The 16,599-nt window shown below is 42.2% G+C and overlaps 1 protein-coding gene across 5 annotated transcripts in view; it reads right to left on the reverse strand.

The window, feature by feature from the left end:
- Window positions 1-16,599, reverse strand: part of LOC124613262 (TOX high mobility group box family member 4-B-like) — a 487,372-nt gene that overhangs the window by 52,838 nt on the left and 417,935 nt on the right. For all 5 annotated transcript variants that reach the window (XM_047141983.1, XM_047141956.1, XM_047141969.1 and 2 more), the window contains one exon: window positions 14,689-14,892. In XM_047141983.1, coding sequence (XP_046997939.1) covers window positions 14,689-14,892 — 204 coding nt within the window. The remainder of the gene's footprint in view (window positions 1-14,688; window positions 14,893-16,599) is intronic.

Below are 16,599 nucleotides of genomic sequence, written 5' to 3' on the forward strand. Positions count from 1 at the left end.
GTCACATTTACTTGCGACGGTAAAGTATCCTTACGATATGACTCATATTCTATAACCACTGTACAGTATGACAACTGCCAAGACAACAGAAAGAGAACAATGACAGGCCGGGCGGTTCATAATGTTATGTGGGGAAAAAATAAGAGAATGGCACAAGGGAGTTTCCAACACGGCTGGCGCGTTTGGCAGTCCAACACCATGACCACTTAACCCACGACACCGATGCTGTTGCACACTGGACTTTATTGCGCTTCTTGTTCATGGACCGTTCACTGTTTCTAGTTTGCTTTCTTTTACAGTTCAGTACACTTTCTTCCTGTTTTCATGGTTGATCTCTGTTCAGTTTTTCACGGGCTATCCACTGGGCCATCTTACCACTAAATCTCAGGGAGGTGCAATGGAGAGTTTCCTTTTGAGAAAGTTTACGAGGACCGATATTTGCGATTGACTGCAAAAGACTGCGCTGCCACCAACGTACACGTCGCGAAAGGGCAGAAAAGACAAGATCAGAGAAATCAGGGCTTGCATGGCATATATAGGCAGTCGTTTTTCCCTCGCTCCGTTTACGAGTGGAAGTGGTACAGGAATGGGAACGACGGTTCGACAAAAATAAGGAAACTCCGCGAGAAGTGCATGCTTGTACATAAATGCAGATGGTGGCCAAGCCTGTAGGTTGTATTTTACCACGAACGGCACTTGCGCAATGTCTTCGGTACGTAGCGAATCAGAATTGTGTTCTGCATAGTTGTGAGTGCATTATGTCGCAGATAAGTGAATTCAAGCATGGGCAATTCGTTGGTGCGCATAAAGTGGGTGCTTCCGTAACCAAGGCAGCTGAAGTGTTTGCTGTTTCAAGAGGCGCCGTATCGAAGATTTATACCGTGAAAGCCGGAAAACATCATCTACTAAGACGCAACACGGAGGAAAATGTGTGTTGAGTTGTGACAGACAATCAGGGAAGAGGATTGTGGCGAAAAATAACACGACAACAGCTACAAAGAAAATTCCACAAGCAGGGAATTACAAGGCGAGCTGGGATTCCAAAATCACTCATTAGTGATGCAAATAGCGTAACATGTAAACGTGGTGTCGCTGCTATAAAACCTGGACCGTGGAGCAGCAGAAGAATATTATTTTATCGGATGAGCCTTGTTTCACACTGTTTCCAGCTTCTGACCGAGTTTACGGCCCAGGAGTGAAACATGGCCGTGGCTCGGTGATGACTCGGGCAGCCATATTATTGTATTATATGGGACGCACTGTTATTCTACAATGTCACATTACTGCGGAGGATTAGGTGACCACACTGATTGATCAGATCTATCCCATGGTACAATTCTGTGTTCCAAGGTGACAGGGCCCCTGTCACAGCGTCCAGGAGTGGTTTTGAGAGCACGAGGATGAATTATCGGTATCTCCCCTGGCCACCAGTCACTATATCTCAGTATTACTGAGCCTTTGTGGTCTGGTTTGGAGAGAAAGGTGAGTGATCGCTGATCACTCCACCTCCGTAATCGTCACCTGAACTTGCCAATATTTTGCACAAAGACTGGTAGAAGATTCCCTTAAAAACCGTACAGGACCTGTATTTACCCATTCCGAGACTACTGGAAGCCGCTTTGAATGCCATCGGGTTACCTACACTGTATTGGGTATGGTAATGTGTTGGTATTTTCGTATCTTTGTCCAACCCCTCTATGTGTGTGGATGGATGCTTAATTGTCGTCTTTCTACCTTCAAGTTTAACGTCTCTTGTTATTAATTCCACAAATATTCTCCATGCAATATCTGAGAATAGTAGAAACAGCACAGAAGAATTTATTCCCTTGGAGCTATGTTAACAAAGAGAACAAGCAGTCTACTTTCCAACGAAGGGACGTCGTTTTGGCATTCGTGTAACCAGTTTGGCTTACCCTAATGTAAGATCTTTGTAGTTTTCCTAAATTTCCGGTGAAAATCGTTTGATTTTATGAGTAGGGTAAAAACTTTGCGTTTTTGCATTTAATGAGTAAAGATCGTGATACCTTGAGAAGCCTACTCTACTTCTTTGTGAGATTAAAAGTCGTTATGGTCCTCTTGTGGCACATCATACATTATTCGTACATCTACATCTCGACGTTTCACCATTTCTGCAAACGTGTTGGAAGTACTCTTGTAAACATTGACGGCAGGTTCCGCGTATTAAAATAAAATGCATACGAACCTAAGATCGAAAATTTCTTCGTATTTTAATGAGTGATGGGAGATCATTTTACAAATTTCTCTAGTTAGAAAATCACAAGGAACGTTCAGACATCCTTGCAATTACTTCTACGTGCATTCTTCGGATCATGGCTGTCGCACATTAGCAAACACGTCCGAACGATGTCGAATTGTGTCGCACAGTTTGGTATCGATCTTCTACATAAATCAATTGTTTTAGGTGGCCTCAGCCGGCCGAAGTGGCCGTGCGGTTAAAGGCGCTGCAGTCTGGAACCGCAAGACCGCTACGGTCGCAGTTTCGAATCCTGCCTCGGGCATGGATGTTTGTGATGTCCTTAGGTTAGTTAGGTTTAACTAGTTCTACGTTCTAGGGGACTAATGACCTCAGCAGTTGAGTCCCATAGTGGTCAGAGCCATTTTTTTAGGTGGCCTCATAGGTAAACAAAAGTGCTGATACCGGGGAAAATGCACGACATGGAACTGGTCCAACACTGTCTATCTATCAGTCATGGTAAATGTCACCCATGCATCTCGAATAGTGAGAGTGAACTGTGTTGCTTATTTGCTGTTGCACTACATGTAGCAAGTCCAGAAGAGTATTAGAAATAAGATCATTTGCAGGCAGTACCTGTAAGATGTGCTGGGAGATTGCATAGATTTATCACACCGTCAACAAAAATTCCAGCCCCCACATTAATCTTCAACTGGTTATGTATACCCTGAACTGTATCCTGAAGATTGTCACCCGCTTGTGAAAGTTGTAGGGATACCTGTGCGTGTTTAGAAGCAAGCAATGAAATTTTGAACACTTGATATGAGTTTGTCACAGGAGAAATGTGTAACGTTTTCTTTCTTTAAAACAACTCAAAAACGAAGGCTTATCGAGCACATATTTGCAGCGACATTGTATCTTCTCGTAGTTTGAGGTATAACCACCCCCCCCCCCCCCCCTCCGCCCAGAAAAGTTTATAATTATCCCGTTTGCCGCCCTCCGTAGTGCCAGGTTCATGTCGTGAAGTTATATTATAATTTATTATCTTAGAACTACAAGCGAGATAAAAATATAAATGAAATATAAAGTCAGATGAGCTAAGTAAATGATAATATCTAAAAGATGACAAAAGTTTCATCGCTGGTGTGCTAGTTACGTGGCCAAGTAGCCACGAGCCAAATTAAGTCAATTAAAGAAAGTAATTTCTTGCGGCAATAGTTTGTGCTTCCGCGTTGTTTATGTTTCCGAACTAAAAAGTTGTTTTCTAGCACGTCTTAACTTTAAATAAAAAAACATAGCTTCACCCCTTGTCTTGCCCACTGTCTGTGTAACTCAAGAATATATGTTATTTTCTCCACGGAAAAATATTCTTGAAAGTTTGGGGAACCAATGTTATAAAGCATTTAGAGTAGAATAGGGTCAGCAAAACTTCTTCAGTAGTTACGAATTACTCTTCGCCGTGTGTGGAGTGCTTCAGTCACTGAAATACGAACTGGCTGTAGGCGTTCGGTACTACTGTTCCCAATAACGTATTCTGCTGAAATGATAGTAACAATAAATTAGTTATCAGTCTGAAGGATGATGTACTTGGCAAGACCAAGCTGTAGATGTAAAGCCCTCACATTCCTCCTAGCTGTGAACCATTTCGCTCTGCTGGGAGGGGGACCAGCAGTTTTAACGCGGCGTTTGTGTGGAACTTAACTTTCTTCAGCAGTAGTAGGCAAGTGGTGTCCTATGCTCAGTGCTTCAGGCAAGCGGATATTCAACGAGAAAGGACGACGCAATTTCTTATACTATTCGTGGGACATCAGTGACTATGCTCGAAAACACATAAAGTAATAATCTGGTGTCTTCTGCATTCATTGGATCCAAAGGAAATATTCAGGCAGGTTCATACATGGTGTGTGTGTGTGTGTGTGTGTGTGTGTGTGTGTGTGTTTGTAGGGGAGAAGCGAGAGGCTGAGAATTTATTTTACTAGGAGGTCTTATCCCGCAAAATAATACGCAAATGTCTTGAAATTCCCTTGTGAATTGTGGCCGTAAGTGTACAAACAATGCCACAAAATGAATCCGCTTTGTCAAACAGGAATGCGGTTTCAAACCGGTTCTGCCTTTTTTGCGAACTACCTACTCCTATGTTCCGGTCGCACAGCGTGGGAAACAACTGCGTGCATGTAAGAGTGGACGATGTGAAGGCGGGTAGGGGGGGGGGGGGGGGAGACAGACAAAGCCAGAGGATAGAATAAGTATGCAGGATCTTCACCGAGTAGTGCAAACTTCACTGGATGAACAAGAGTGGTCATCAGCATTGGAGTTCGTGAGTATCTTCCCCGATTACTGCGGGAGGAGGCAGAGTTGAGGAGTAAGGTAACAACTACAGCACGAAAGTTATTTTCTTGTATCAGTTTTGTGCAGTTTGTGGCACAGAAAGCAGAATCACCACTGCAGCGACAGAAAGCTCCTTACTAACAGAATATTCTCACAGCAGCAATTTTTGCGGCTAGCGGAGATACCGAGAAAAGAAGCAAAGGACGACTGCATAGCTGTAACATTTGCGCATAAGAAATATAGACGCGTGCTGACAAATGTGTGAGTCAAAATGTGAAAGTTCTGAGCAAGAAAATGCACGGAGTTCAGCGCTCTAAGGAAATAAATAATGACAGCAAGATATGGACGGAAAGTCTATTGTGAAATACGACTAAAACAATTTTACTGAGATTACTTCATATGATGGCCGAAGAAAAGATCAAGGAACAAGTACTGACCAAGGAGTAGGAAAGAAAAACAATGGAAATCAATTGGATTTCAATTCCGTGTGACAAAGCACTTTCTGAACTAACTGTTGCGAGCAGTTACGAAGAGTTTTACCTAACAAAGGTACGACTGAAACTAAAGTATTTGGGTTTTGTAGATTACGTGCTCGCTAACGCCGAAAATCGGGCATACTAATGTAGTAATTTAATTCATCTGTAGACCACTTTTGCAAGGATATTAATTACGTCATGGTATTATTACTTAAGAAGAACAAAATTAATGTGATTCATGTAAACAGGCTTTTACTTACAGGTTTAGTTTGACAAGGATGGGGCAGATAGTCGGAGTGTACGCAGGACAACGATGTATAATTCCAGCGCGGCGCATATTAGCTCAGTCAACGAAGATCAGAAAAGGTCGAAAACAGGAAAAAATCATGTAGCCGCAAATTTTTGTATAGTAGGAGGGAGTGTCATAAATAACGTACTAAAAATCCCGACCGGTGTGGTGTAAGTATGGGGGTAGTGACGGAGCGTTTGAAAGTCACTTTTTTGTGTTTTTATACAAATAACTCGAAAACTGCGGCATCTAGCGAAAACATTTCCCAAAGCTAAGTTAAACTGCATTAACTTACCTGCAAAAAAAGGTCCTATTCATTATTTCACTAGGATTAAAGTTTCCACGTTACAGGGAGTGGAAAAATCGCAGATTATTAAAAATAGTATTTTAATGGTATATAATTAATCTGTGTTGTTAAGTGAAGTGGGTTAAGAACAAGTATTAAAAGTATGCAGCACATCTAAGTGCAGCAGATTGTATTAATATATTGATAGATGAATTTTGTTCGCAATTCTGCAAACTGAAGACCCACTCCCTCTACCCTACTACGTCACAAGAAGTAGCTACAGGGTATTTCACAAAGTTATACTGAACACAGCTCGGCTCATGAACCACTGGCGGCACAATGCGCAGACACTATACGGAATACATATACAGGGTGTTACAAAAAGGTACGGCCAAACTTTCAGGAAACATTCCTCACACACAAATAAAGAAAAGATGTTATGTGGACATGTGTCCGGAAACGCTTAATTTCCATGTTAGAGCTCATTTTAGTTTCGCTCAATGGAGCACGTTATCATGATTTCATACGGGATACTCTATCTGTGCTGCTAGAACATGTGCCTTTACAAGTACGACACAACATGTGGTTCATGCACGATGGAGCTCCTGCACATTTCAGTCGAAGTGTTCGTACGCTTCTCAACAACAGATTCGGTGACTGATAGATTGGTAGAGGCGGACCAATTCCATGGCCTCCACGCTCTCCTGACCTCAACCGTCTTGACTTTCATTTATGGGGGCATTTGAAAGCTCTTGTCTATGCAACCCCAGTACCAAATGTAGAGACTCTTCGTGCTCGTATTGTGGACGGCTGTGATACAATACGCCATACTCCAGGGCTACATCAGCGCATCAGGGATTCCATGCGACGGAGGGTGGATGCATGTATCCTCGCTAACGGAGGACATTTTGAACATTTCCTGTAACAAAGTGTTTGAAGTCACGCTGGTACGTTCTGTTGCTGTGTGTTTCCATTCCATGATTAATGTGATTTGAAGAGAAGTAATAAAATGAGCTCTAACATGGAAAGTAAGCGTTTCTGGACACATGTCCACATAACATATTTTCTTTCTTTGTGTGTGAGGAATTTTCCTGAAAGTTTGGCCGTACCTTTTTGTAACATCCTGTATAAGTCACTATTAGTATTAAGGCAAGAAATGCCTACGGACAGAATCTACGTAAATCTCTGAACACTGTTTATACTGCTACAGAGGAAACTGACTGATAGTTGTCCTATGCGGTGGTTGTAGCATTCTTCCGGGGAAAGGCGAATTCCCGAACAAAGAACACCACTCGCTTTGTTTACAGACAGACTAAACCTCCCCAGCATTTCCTGTCCAGTTCTTTTATGTTAGTAGAAAAAATAATTTCACTGAGGTCGTGTTTAATTAATGTACCTATTTTCATTTTGCAGTTGTTAAGTGAGCTTTTATTTAAAACACTTTCCTATAAACAATTTATACGTGTGATGTTGTCAGTGACCTGTTAGTGTTGGTGGAAAAGGAATTGGATTGGTAATGTGGCACCTTGCTTCTGTTTATCGGTTCATTGACAGCCTATTGTAAATCCGTGTAACCGCGTTACTGTCGTCTGGCGGTGAATTAATGAATGACTAGAAAGTTACTGCATTTCTCTCACCATTAATTGCGTTTCTTGCAGACTGATCTACATTAAGGAATTACTGATACATGTAGAGCAGGTTGCGCAGAATGGAGCCGCTAACCTCATAACAACAGTATATCTTGTGAGGTATCTGTGAAATGTCGTATGGAATGGGACTGATCAGGTACGAGTCTAGAACAGAAATCTGCTGTAAAGCATTGCTTGACTTAAGTTCAAATATGTTAAGTTCCATAACACCAAGGTGACGTAAATCTTTTGCAGCCAATTAAAGACTCTGGGATTCTTTAGGTGCCGGTCCTTGTGGCCGAGCGGTTCTAGGCGCTACAGTCTGGAACCGCGCGACCGCTACGGTCGCAGGTTCGAATCCTGCCTCGGGCATGGATGAGTGTGATGTCCTTAGGTTGGTTAGGTTTAAGTAGTTCTAAGTTCCAGGGAACTGATGACCTCAAAAGTTAAGTCCCATAGTGCTCAGAGCCATTTGAATCAGAAAATGCGGGTAAACAATAACACTAAATTCCAAGACTTTTTAAACGTATTATAATCCTATCGAGTCGAGTAATTTATTGTAAAATGGAATCAATCTTGATTCTGTGCAATACTTCAACCAGTGGTACTATTATTCCAAGTTTAATGGTTGTGATGTAGAAATCGTTTCTGCAGCTTCACTCTAACGTGTTCTCGTTATTGTTTCGTCCTTATAGTTATTAGTTTCTTCATGTTGTGACATTCGCTATAAAGAAACTCATTTAAAGAGATTTCAAAGAACATTCTTCGGCATGTCTCTCCTTTTATTAATATTTTTCAAGAGCGTTTCCCCTCTCACACATTGTTTAATATTTCTATTGATTAATTTTACCATTTTTCCGGTTTAAAGAAGTTCAAATATGTAAAATCACCTTTCACAGGATTGAGTTTACTTTTGAAAATTTGTGAAAGGAAGGCCAGCACGTAACATTCTCTTAATATCATGCCCATGTCTCTCCTTGTAGTATACACTTTAGGTATAAAGGTTGTGAGTAAGTCCTTCAGGTATAAAGCAGTGTGTAAACTGGAGAAGAGCTAGTGCCAGTCGCGAAATAACACTGCCAGTGTTTCGAGACTTAGTACTTTGAGGGAGATTTTAAAAAGGTTATGCTACGTGCTTGGATCTTAATAATTGGCTAAGACAAATTTAAAACGTAAACTGAGTCATTCAAACTGATTTTTAATGAAATGGGGGCAATGGCTAGTGTAACTGATAATCAGTAGCGATCATCTTACTCTGAACAAATACGAGCAAAGAACGGATCAAAACGAAGATGGGGAAAAAAATGTGGAATGGTTTATTCCAGAATTAAACTTTCACTGTTTTGCGAGGCGTGCGCTATTTTTGAACCTCTGATGCAGATTGAAACTGTGTATCGGACGGGGACACAAATCCATAAATTCGTCTTTCGCGGGCACTGCTTTTACGCGACTGAGCCATCCGGGCGCAACTCATCATCTGCCCTCATAATATTTGTTCTGCCTACTAACCAGACTTCATGGAAGCACTCCTGCATACACTGATGGACTAGTACTCCTGGAAGAAAGGGTATAGCGCAGGAATACGTTAGCTAAATTTTGCTCATATTAAGCTGCTTTCGTGGTTCTTGACTAGTTCTGTTAAGTATACGTTGTAGTCACTGTACTTGTCACTCTTCACTAAACTTGCTGTTAGCAATAGGCCAGAAATGGACAACTATGCTTCCTGTAGAACAGGCTGCAGGAAGCGCTTCGTGATTCGAAGGGGAACAGCATCTGTTTTACAGGCCATTTCAGCTACTCTCTGGATGGTTGCTACGGCCTTTGTTCTAAGTCGTTTCGGATGTCGCGCGCATAGTACTGTAACTGGAGACACCGGCTAAAATTTCATTTCGGATAGAATTACTTAATGGGAGCGAGCAACCGTCTGGAAAAGTGTCGTAAATGGGTCACTCCGTCACTAAGGTGTAGTTTCAACACCGAGGCAATACTGCGTTGGAAACTTCATCAGACGACTCGCTTTACTGCAACGATTGATGAATGTTGAAGCCTGAGTAGGAATGTGTACTCCATTTTACTCGAGTTTGCTGTCATCTGCTAATCACAGCTGTCGTCAACTAGTCAACTTTCAAGCAAGGAATCATTTTCAGAGCCATTATTAGAAAATATTATATTACGATCATTTAGACATGTTAATTATTTCTCCATACATATATTATTCTTATGTAATTGTTAGTTCTGAAACAACACTTTAACTACCCCAAAAAGCCTTCGTCTTTTGCATCCTGAGTCCAGTTGTTTCAACTGCTTTTCTGTTGTTACATGTATAAACTGGGAAAAATTGTTGGACCAGCCAAAATATCCACGTCAGCTTTACTTACGAAGTCATTCGTACTCTTTCATGTATGACACAGTGCAGACCCGTAACACTGTTTTTTTTTTTTAGGATTAGCGATTTTATTTGAAGTCGGGTTTCATCACTATAATGTTTTCATTATTCGTCACTAGATCGTTTTTCTTTCGCTCTAATCGTGAAAATCAAGAGGTGCGAAAATAATTCGCACTATAATCAGCCTCACTGTGTATGGAAAAGTGTTTGTGTAGACATAGTAGACACGGACATGCGCAAGGCGTAGATCAGCCTTCGAAGGTGTCGGCGATAACTTATAGGTTGCATGACAGAAGCCATATGAGAACAGTTGATTCAGATTCGGCATGGATATGTCTAAGTACGGCGATCACAATAGCTGATGTGGATAAGGCGTTATGCACAACACAAAACTGCCATTCTGGAATAAATACACTCATTCAGCCGACATGGCCTCTAGAATTTACATTTGAAGGCTAGCTGGAGAAGTATCTCGACCGAGATACGTATCCTCTTACGTGTCAAGCAGGGAGAAATGCCACGTCGTGATGCACGGTAGGAAGAAAAAGGCACAAGTACAGCGCCATCGACCATTCAACGCGGGAAATTACTGAACAGCTGCGTGATGAAACACACTGCGCCTACTCGAAGTTGGCCCGCAAGGAGCGCGGCCCATTGATATTTAAATTAGAGTGTAAAACTGGGATTACGACTGAGGATCAGCTCTATTGGATCCAAGAGGCAGCGGCGCGGTTGTCAGGTCTCTGGCGTGCCCGTTCCCCCACTCACCGTGACAACTGCGCAGCTCCGCCAGATAGATCCCGCCGGCTAACAATGTGAGATGTCTCCCAGAGACTACCTGCGCTGTAAACAAATGTACGTCTCCGGCTTTCGTGCATCACTTCCATTTAGTTGGCCTGTAATTCGTATTTTTTCGAAAGTAAACTGAAGGAACATATATCTCAAGCAACATCGCTAAAGCAGGCTGTGGAGCACCCACTATCTGCTATCTCAGTATGCTCCTTTCTTTGATATTGTAACATATTTCATGGTAATGCCTACCCGCATTACATATTTCTTCGGTTGATCATCCATGGGCAGGTATTAAAGCATCTGATGTTGCATACGGTTTAGAATGGAATCCCGTTACTGGATGTAAAAGCTGAATTTGTTAATGTTATAAAAGAAAGATAATAAAAATGTAAGAAAAAAATAATGTTTATGGCAAACTCCGCTAAACGTATCTCGAACAAACTGACTGAATAGTGCAGTGGAGAACGCGGGTGAACAATTGAAGAGCTGAGGATGACAAAACATAGATAATTTCATTATGTCAGGGGAGGTTGCAAAAGGGGAAGAAATAATACTGCTGCAACGAGAAAAAACATAGTTATGGAAGTCCTTGCATTATGTGTTGATACTGAGTGATAAAAAACACAGGAAAATAATATGTACACAGAAGCTAATGCAGACGCAAAGACAAACAAGAAGATCGAAATATGAGAGGCAAAATTTGATTGAAAGTTATCCTGAAAAAGATATAAAAAGGGGAGAGATTTTGATAAAAACACCGACAGAATGAAATCCTGAGAGAGTATTAAATATTAAGTACAGATATAAAGAATTAGTATAATTGTAATGGAATATACATTCGCGGATACGCAAATGCTCATTGAGACATACATTATGAGACTATACACTGAAGGGAATGAATGATGTGAATGAGTATTAGCCTCCTTGTGATTACACTCCATTCGCCAATATTGTGACGTGATGTATTACTGTGTTGACCTTAGTTCTTGTACTGGTCGTCTTAGTGAAGGGCGTATGATGAACCAGGCATGACATGTCTGGAAAACTAACTGCGACCGGATCATAAGATTCAACAGCATTGCGCACTTCGTCTAACTATCTTCCCCCCCCCCCCCCCTCCCCCTGCCATCGTGTCATCGGTGTACCGCGTGAACCTAATGTCATCGGTGTGCCGCGTGCACCTAAATTCGAGCACTAATGTCATCAGGAGCTGCTGTGGTTGTCAACGTGTGTAAATGACAAAGATCGTTGGCGGCTAGCCCAACTTGTAACAACAGATGGATGGGCGACGGCCATCACTTGTCATTTCAGTGTAAGGACATCATCTCAGCAGCCATACAGTCTTCTCGTTATGGAGTTCAAAAGCCGTTCCCATACACGCAGATTGATATGGCCACAGGACTACTTTCATTGAATGCTCTTATATAGACGAAGATAACAGCGCAGTTTGGTTTCCCCTCTTGGGGAATTATATCGTTTAATGAAATAAAAAACTTGGTAGGCTTACCATGGGTCCTCTCTGGTGTAATGTATACCGTAATTTGCTGACACATTATGCCCACCTGTTTGTTCACCAACAAAATCCTGATGGAAGTCCGTATGTTGACAGCATCATATGTTCGACTGGTACCAATACAGTTAGTGTCGAACAGGTAAGATATCCTTCGGTTAAAAGTGCACCGTCACATTGGTACTGAGTCACTAACTGTCCCCAAAGTATATCAACGTCTTCGCACTAACGACGGCTGCTTCTTTCACACCCCGCGTTCGAGACCTAAGTGTTTCGCGGTAAACAAATGACTATTTTCCAAACCACAAACTAAAAAATTTCGGTCGCTTTGCAAACATATGCACTGCATCATTGCTGCTGCTGCTGAAGTACAAGTTAGATTTCACAGACATTCATTTCTCCTGCATAATACACGCGTTGGAGAAGGCAGTATCAAACTAGTGCAAGTAGAATGCTGCCGGAACAATGCTGAAAGTATCAAAAGTTAAACATAACATTTTCTGGTGCGAGGTTAACTGACTTAGTGGACAGAGAAATTACTTAGAAATGGCCGCAGCGAATTCTAAACGCCATTCTCCTGCTATCGAACATTCGCTTGTGGTTTCTTTGCAAACAGATGTAGAATAGAACTCATAACTCGGTTGTTCCGGTTAAATTCTGAGTCGCAAAAGGGAATATAAGTCCGACCGACAATCAGTTTGGCATGATATGGCTTCTACTCTACTGCATTTGAAGCAAGTGTTTACTGTTTGGCGTGGCTCTGCCACAATTTAGTAGCGCACTGTTCAACTTCTGGTGCCCAGTAGGCCAAAAAAGGAAGTGTAAACCTTAAACTTGCGATGACAAAGAGATCATTAGAGATGAAGCACAATCTCGGATCGGACTAAGTTGGCGCAAGAGATACGCTGCAGTTTTTCTGAAGAGATGGTCCTGACATTCGCCTGAAGCGATTTATGCCGAAGACAGTAAACTAGAATCAGAAAGCTGGTGTAGGGATTTGAACTCTTCTCCACCGCATGTGAGTGCATTTTACTAACGATTGATATACCCCAGTTGGTTCCACACTCAATATGTGTAGATTACAATGTACGACTTTATTCACATGCAACTGTACAGGGCTCAGGGATTATGACTTTACTTCAAGTTTGTTATGAAGAGAAATGGACCGCTGTTTTGTTGAAGAAATAATCTTACTAGTGACTAGAATAGATCAGCGTAATGTACAGGGTGTCCAGTTTCAAAACGCTGTAGAAAGAGAACCACTGTTCAGAATGACGTCAAATTTGAACAACATATTACATACGCTGGGATAAAAATTGATCAATCGATGGCGCTGTAAGCATCAGAAGGTGCAAACCAACAGATGCGCGCGTGCCACTTTGCGTCCGAGACATCCAATATGACTGTCTCCATGAACTGTCGCGCGCTACTGGTAAAGCTCTTGTACAAGCACGGTGACTGTGCACCAGTTGGCCTGCAGAAGTTCCGTACACTCAAGAGTGTGGAAAAAGAGCCTGCAAAAAATTGTTACTGAATTCGAAAAGACAGCTCTTTAGAAGTACAGTGTGACAGAGGGAGGAAAGCAATTGATCCGACGTCTGTCGAAGATGTGGCCACAGCAATGCAGGAGGGGTCGAACGGTGGTTGCAGACATGCAGTGCACGAGGAATTACCGGAGCGTTGGACATGCCTTCGAGTGCAGTGCATAAAAAATCCTACGAAACATCCTGCCTTGCTATCTACACAAATGCACCTATGTTCTTCAGGAGTTGCTTCCTGCTGACTTTCCGGCAAGACAAACTTTCGCTCTGGAATTTCTTGCTCGCATGGGAGTGGAAAATGAATGGCCCCGGAACAGACGAATCCCATTTTCAGCTCCAAGTACATGTCAACACGCCGAACTGCACAACATGGGCAACGGAAAATTCGAACGCAGATCAACCGGTGCCACTTTAATGTGCAAACGTGACTGTGTGGCGCGGATTGACGGCGTCGTTTATCGTAAGGTTGTATTTTTTCGAGGAGATGAGCCCTGCATGTCCTGTTACCCGTACCATCACTGGTAAACGCTGTAAGAGTCTTTTGCGCACTAACGTCATTCCAACCCTTCAACAAAGTGGATGTGTGGGTAGGATCATTTGTATCCGAGATGGCGCTGCTCCGCACATTGTAAGCCAGAGAAGCGGCTGCTGTAAAGGCACTCCGAAAATGCCAGTATCAGCCGTTATTTCCCTACAGCCTCGCCGTCCGTTCGGGTAATTTTGCTGTTTATGCGGTTTTTTGCTTCAGAACAATTAAAAACCGATGTCATTTTGCTTTTAATGCGGTTTTCGGCCTCAGGATAATAGAACATTGATTTTCCCAATCGATGTGGTATGACTTTGCCGTGATGTGCCACAAATGGTGACTGCCGATCTTGTGCAGTCTCACACATTGAACGGAACGGATGGTGTAATATGGAACTCAAACTACAGCCGTCGTATAGCGATTCATCTGTCATTAGTAGTTGGTCCCATTAACGCTACGACGCTTACAGCGCCATCTATTGATAAAATTTTCGTTAATTTTATTTGTTCTATGACTTTTCCCCCTGTGTCAGTAATATGCTGTTTGAATTTGACGTCACTCTGAGCAGTGGTTCTCTTTCTACAGCGTTTTGTAACTGGAACTTTAGTTATGGACAGCCTTTATCTCTAGTGCCTTAAAAATGGGCACAGCAGTATAGTTTCAGTGTCTCCAAAACGTCAACTATACGCCTCTGCGGCATTGACTTCCCTGTGCCGGGCTGTCGAGACTCACGTGCGGCTGCTGGTAGCTGCTCATGTGGTGCTGCTGTTGCTGCTGCTGCTGCGGCTGTTGTTGCTGTTGCTGCTGCGGCGGCTGCTGCTGTTGTTGCTGCTGTTGCGGAGGCGGCTGCTGTTGCTGCTGCTGGCCGTGCTGCTGGTGTGGGTTGATGGGTGGGATGTCGAACTCCTCGTCCCCGAAGCTCGGAGTGTGAAAAGTCTGAAATCACAACCGTCCAGCTAATGACGATGTAATCCTTTACAAGGTTAAAATCCTACGACCCTAACTAACAACAGACCAAATATTGCACTCACATACTCCAGATTTTTAGATTAATGCCAACTAAGTTTCACTGTCTACAATCATCTTCGCAGACACGCAGTACTATAAAACTAAAAGTGGCTATACTGTGCCGCCTATTAGAAAGACTATCAACACAACAGGTACAAACACTGGGAGAGAACAGTCGTCAATTCAAAGACTGGTTTGAAGAGCACAAAGCTTTACCTGGTATGACTATACTGGGGCTGGTATTCTTTTGTCTGAGTCATCTCGTTAGACTAACATAACACTCAATCGAGAGGTGTTGCGTAACATACTATTAAATGACATTTCAGTAGTTATGGTCACTAAAGCATGCTAGTGGGATGGCGCTCTACACGTAAACATTTTGTATGAATGTCGGCCATGGAAGGCATTTTCATCAGACTGTGCGGTAGCGTACAGGGTTGATGTATCAACCTTTCTGAATGTGTCTCATTGATAGGGCATGGGGCATTACTGGAATAGTCATCTGCTAGGTGGGGAGATGAAGTTCATCTCTCCCCTTGATGGTACTGCGGTTTCAGTTTCCCTTTTTCTTTTATGTCCAGGAGAATCCATGATAACACAAACAAAAAATAAAATAAAATAAAATAAACTACAAAAGCACTCGTCACAGTCATCCACAGGGGTCAGAGACTCGCTTAATAAACTGAGCTGAAGAAATATGAGAAATTCTAAGTTACGTAATATGTCAAATGAAAACCAGTGAAAATGGACCACAGATTTAGCTCCGAACGAATAAAGAGGTTCCACGTTATTTTCAAGGACATCTGCGACTGGAAAATCTAGCGATATAGAAATATGCAATATGTTAAACGCTTTTAACTTGATAATTAGTGTACATGAGAACAAGTTAGGTCCAGTAAAAGTCCTTGCAAATACAGGAGATATTTTATTTAGTTGGCGAAATGAGAAAATATAAAAATGTAGCAAATAAAGCAGTCAAAAGGGAAAAGAGACATTTAAAAAGTGAGACTGACAGAATGACAAAAATGGAAAAGCAGGAATGGCTAGACGAGAAATGCGAATGTTTTGAGGCACGCTTGACAACTTCTACCGCGTATAGGAGCTTTAAAGTGACCTTTGGAGAAAAGATAAATAGCTGTATGAATATCAAGAGGTCAGATGGCAAACCAGTTCTAAGCAAAGAGGTGATAACTGAAAGGTGGAAGGAATACGTAGAGGGGCTGTGCAAATCAACTGAAAGGGATGACAATGTAATAAAACACGAAGAGGAAGTAGATAAAGGTCAGATTTGAGATATGATACTATGAAGAATTTGACGGAGAACGCAATCGAGACACTTGGAGTAGACGACCTTTCCTGAGAATTACTGAGATCTGTGAGACGCAGTCAAGAAAAAACTATTCCATTTGGTGTGCAAGTTATATGAGGCAGGCGGAATACACTCAGGCTTCAAGAAGGACGTTATAATTCCTATTTGAAAGAGGGCTGGAGCTGACAGGTGTGAATATTACAGAACCGTCAGGGTAATAAGTAATGGTTGCAAAATAATGACACGTTTTATTTACAGGAGAATGGAAAAATCGGCAGAAGCCGATTTCGGAGAAGGTCAGTTTGGATTCCAGAATAATTTAGGAA

Source organism: Schistocerca americana, chromosome 1 (assembly GCF_021461395.2).
Source record: "Schistocerca americana isolate TAMUIC-IGC-003095 chromosome 1, iqSchAmer2.1, whole genome shotgun sequence".
NCBI lineage: Eukaryota > Metazoa > Arthropoda > Insecta > Orthoptera > Acrididae > Schistocerca > Schistocerca americana.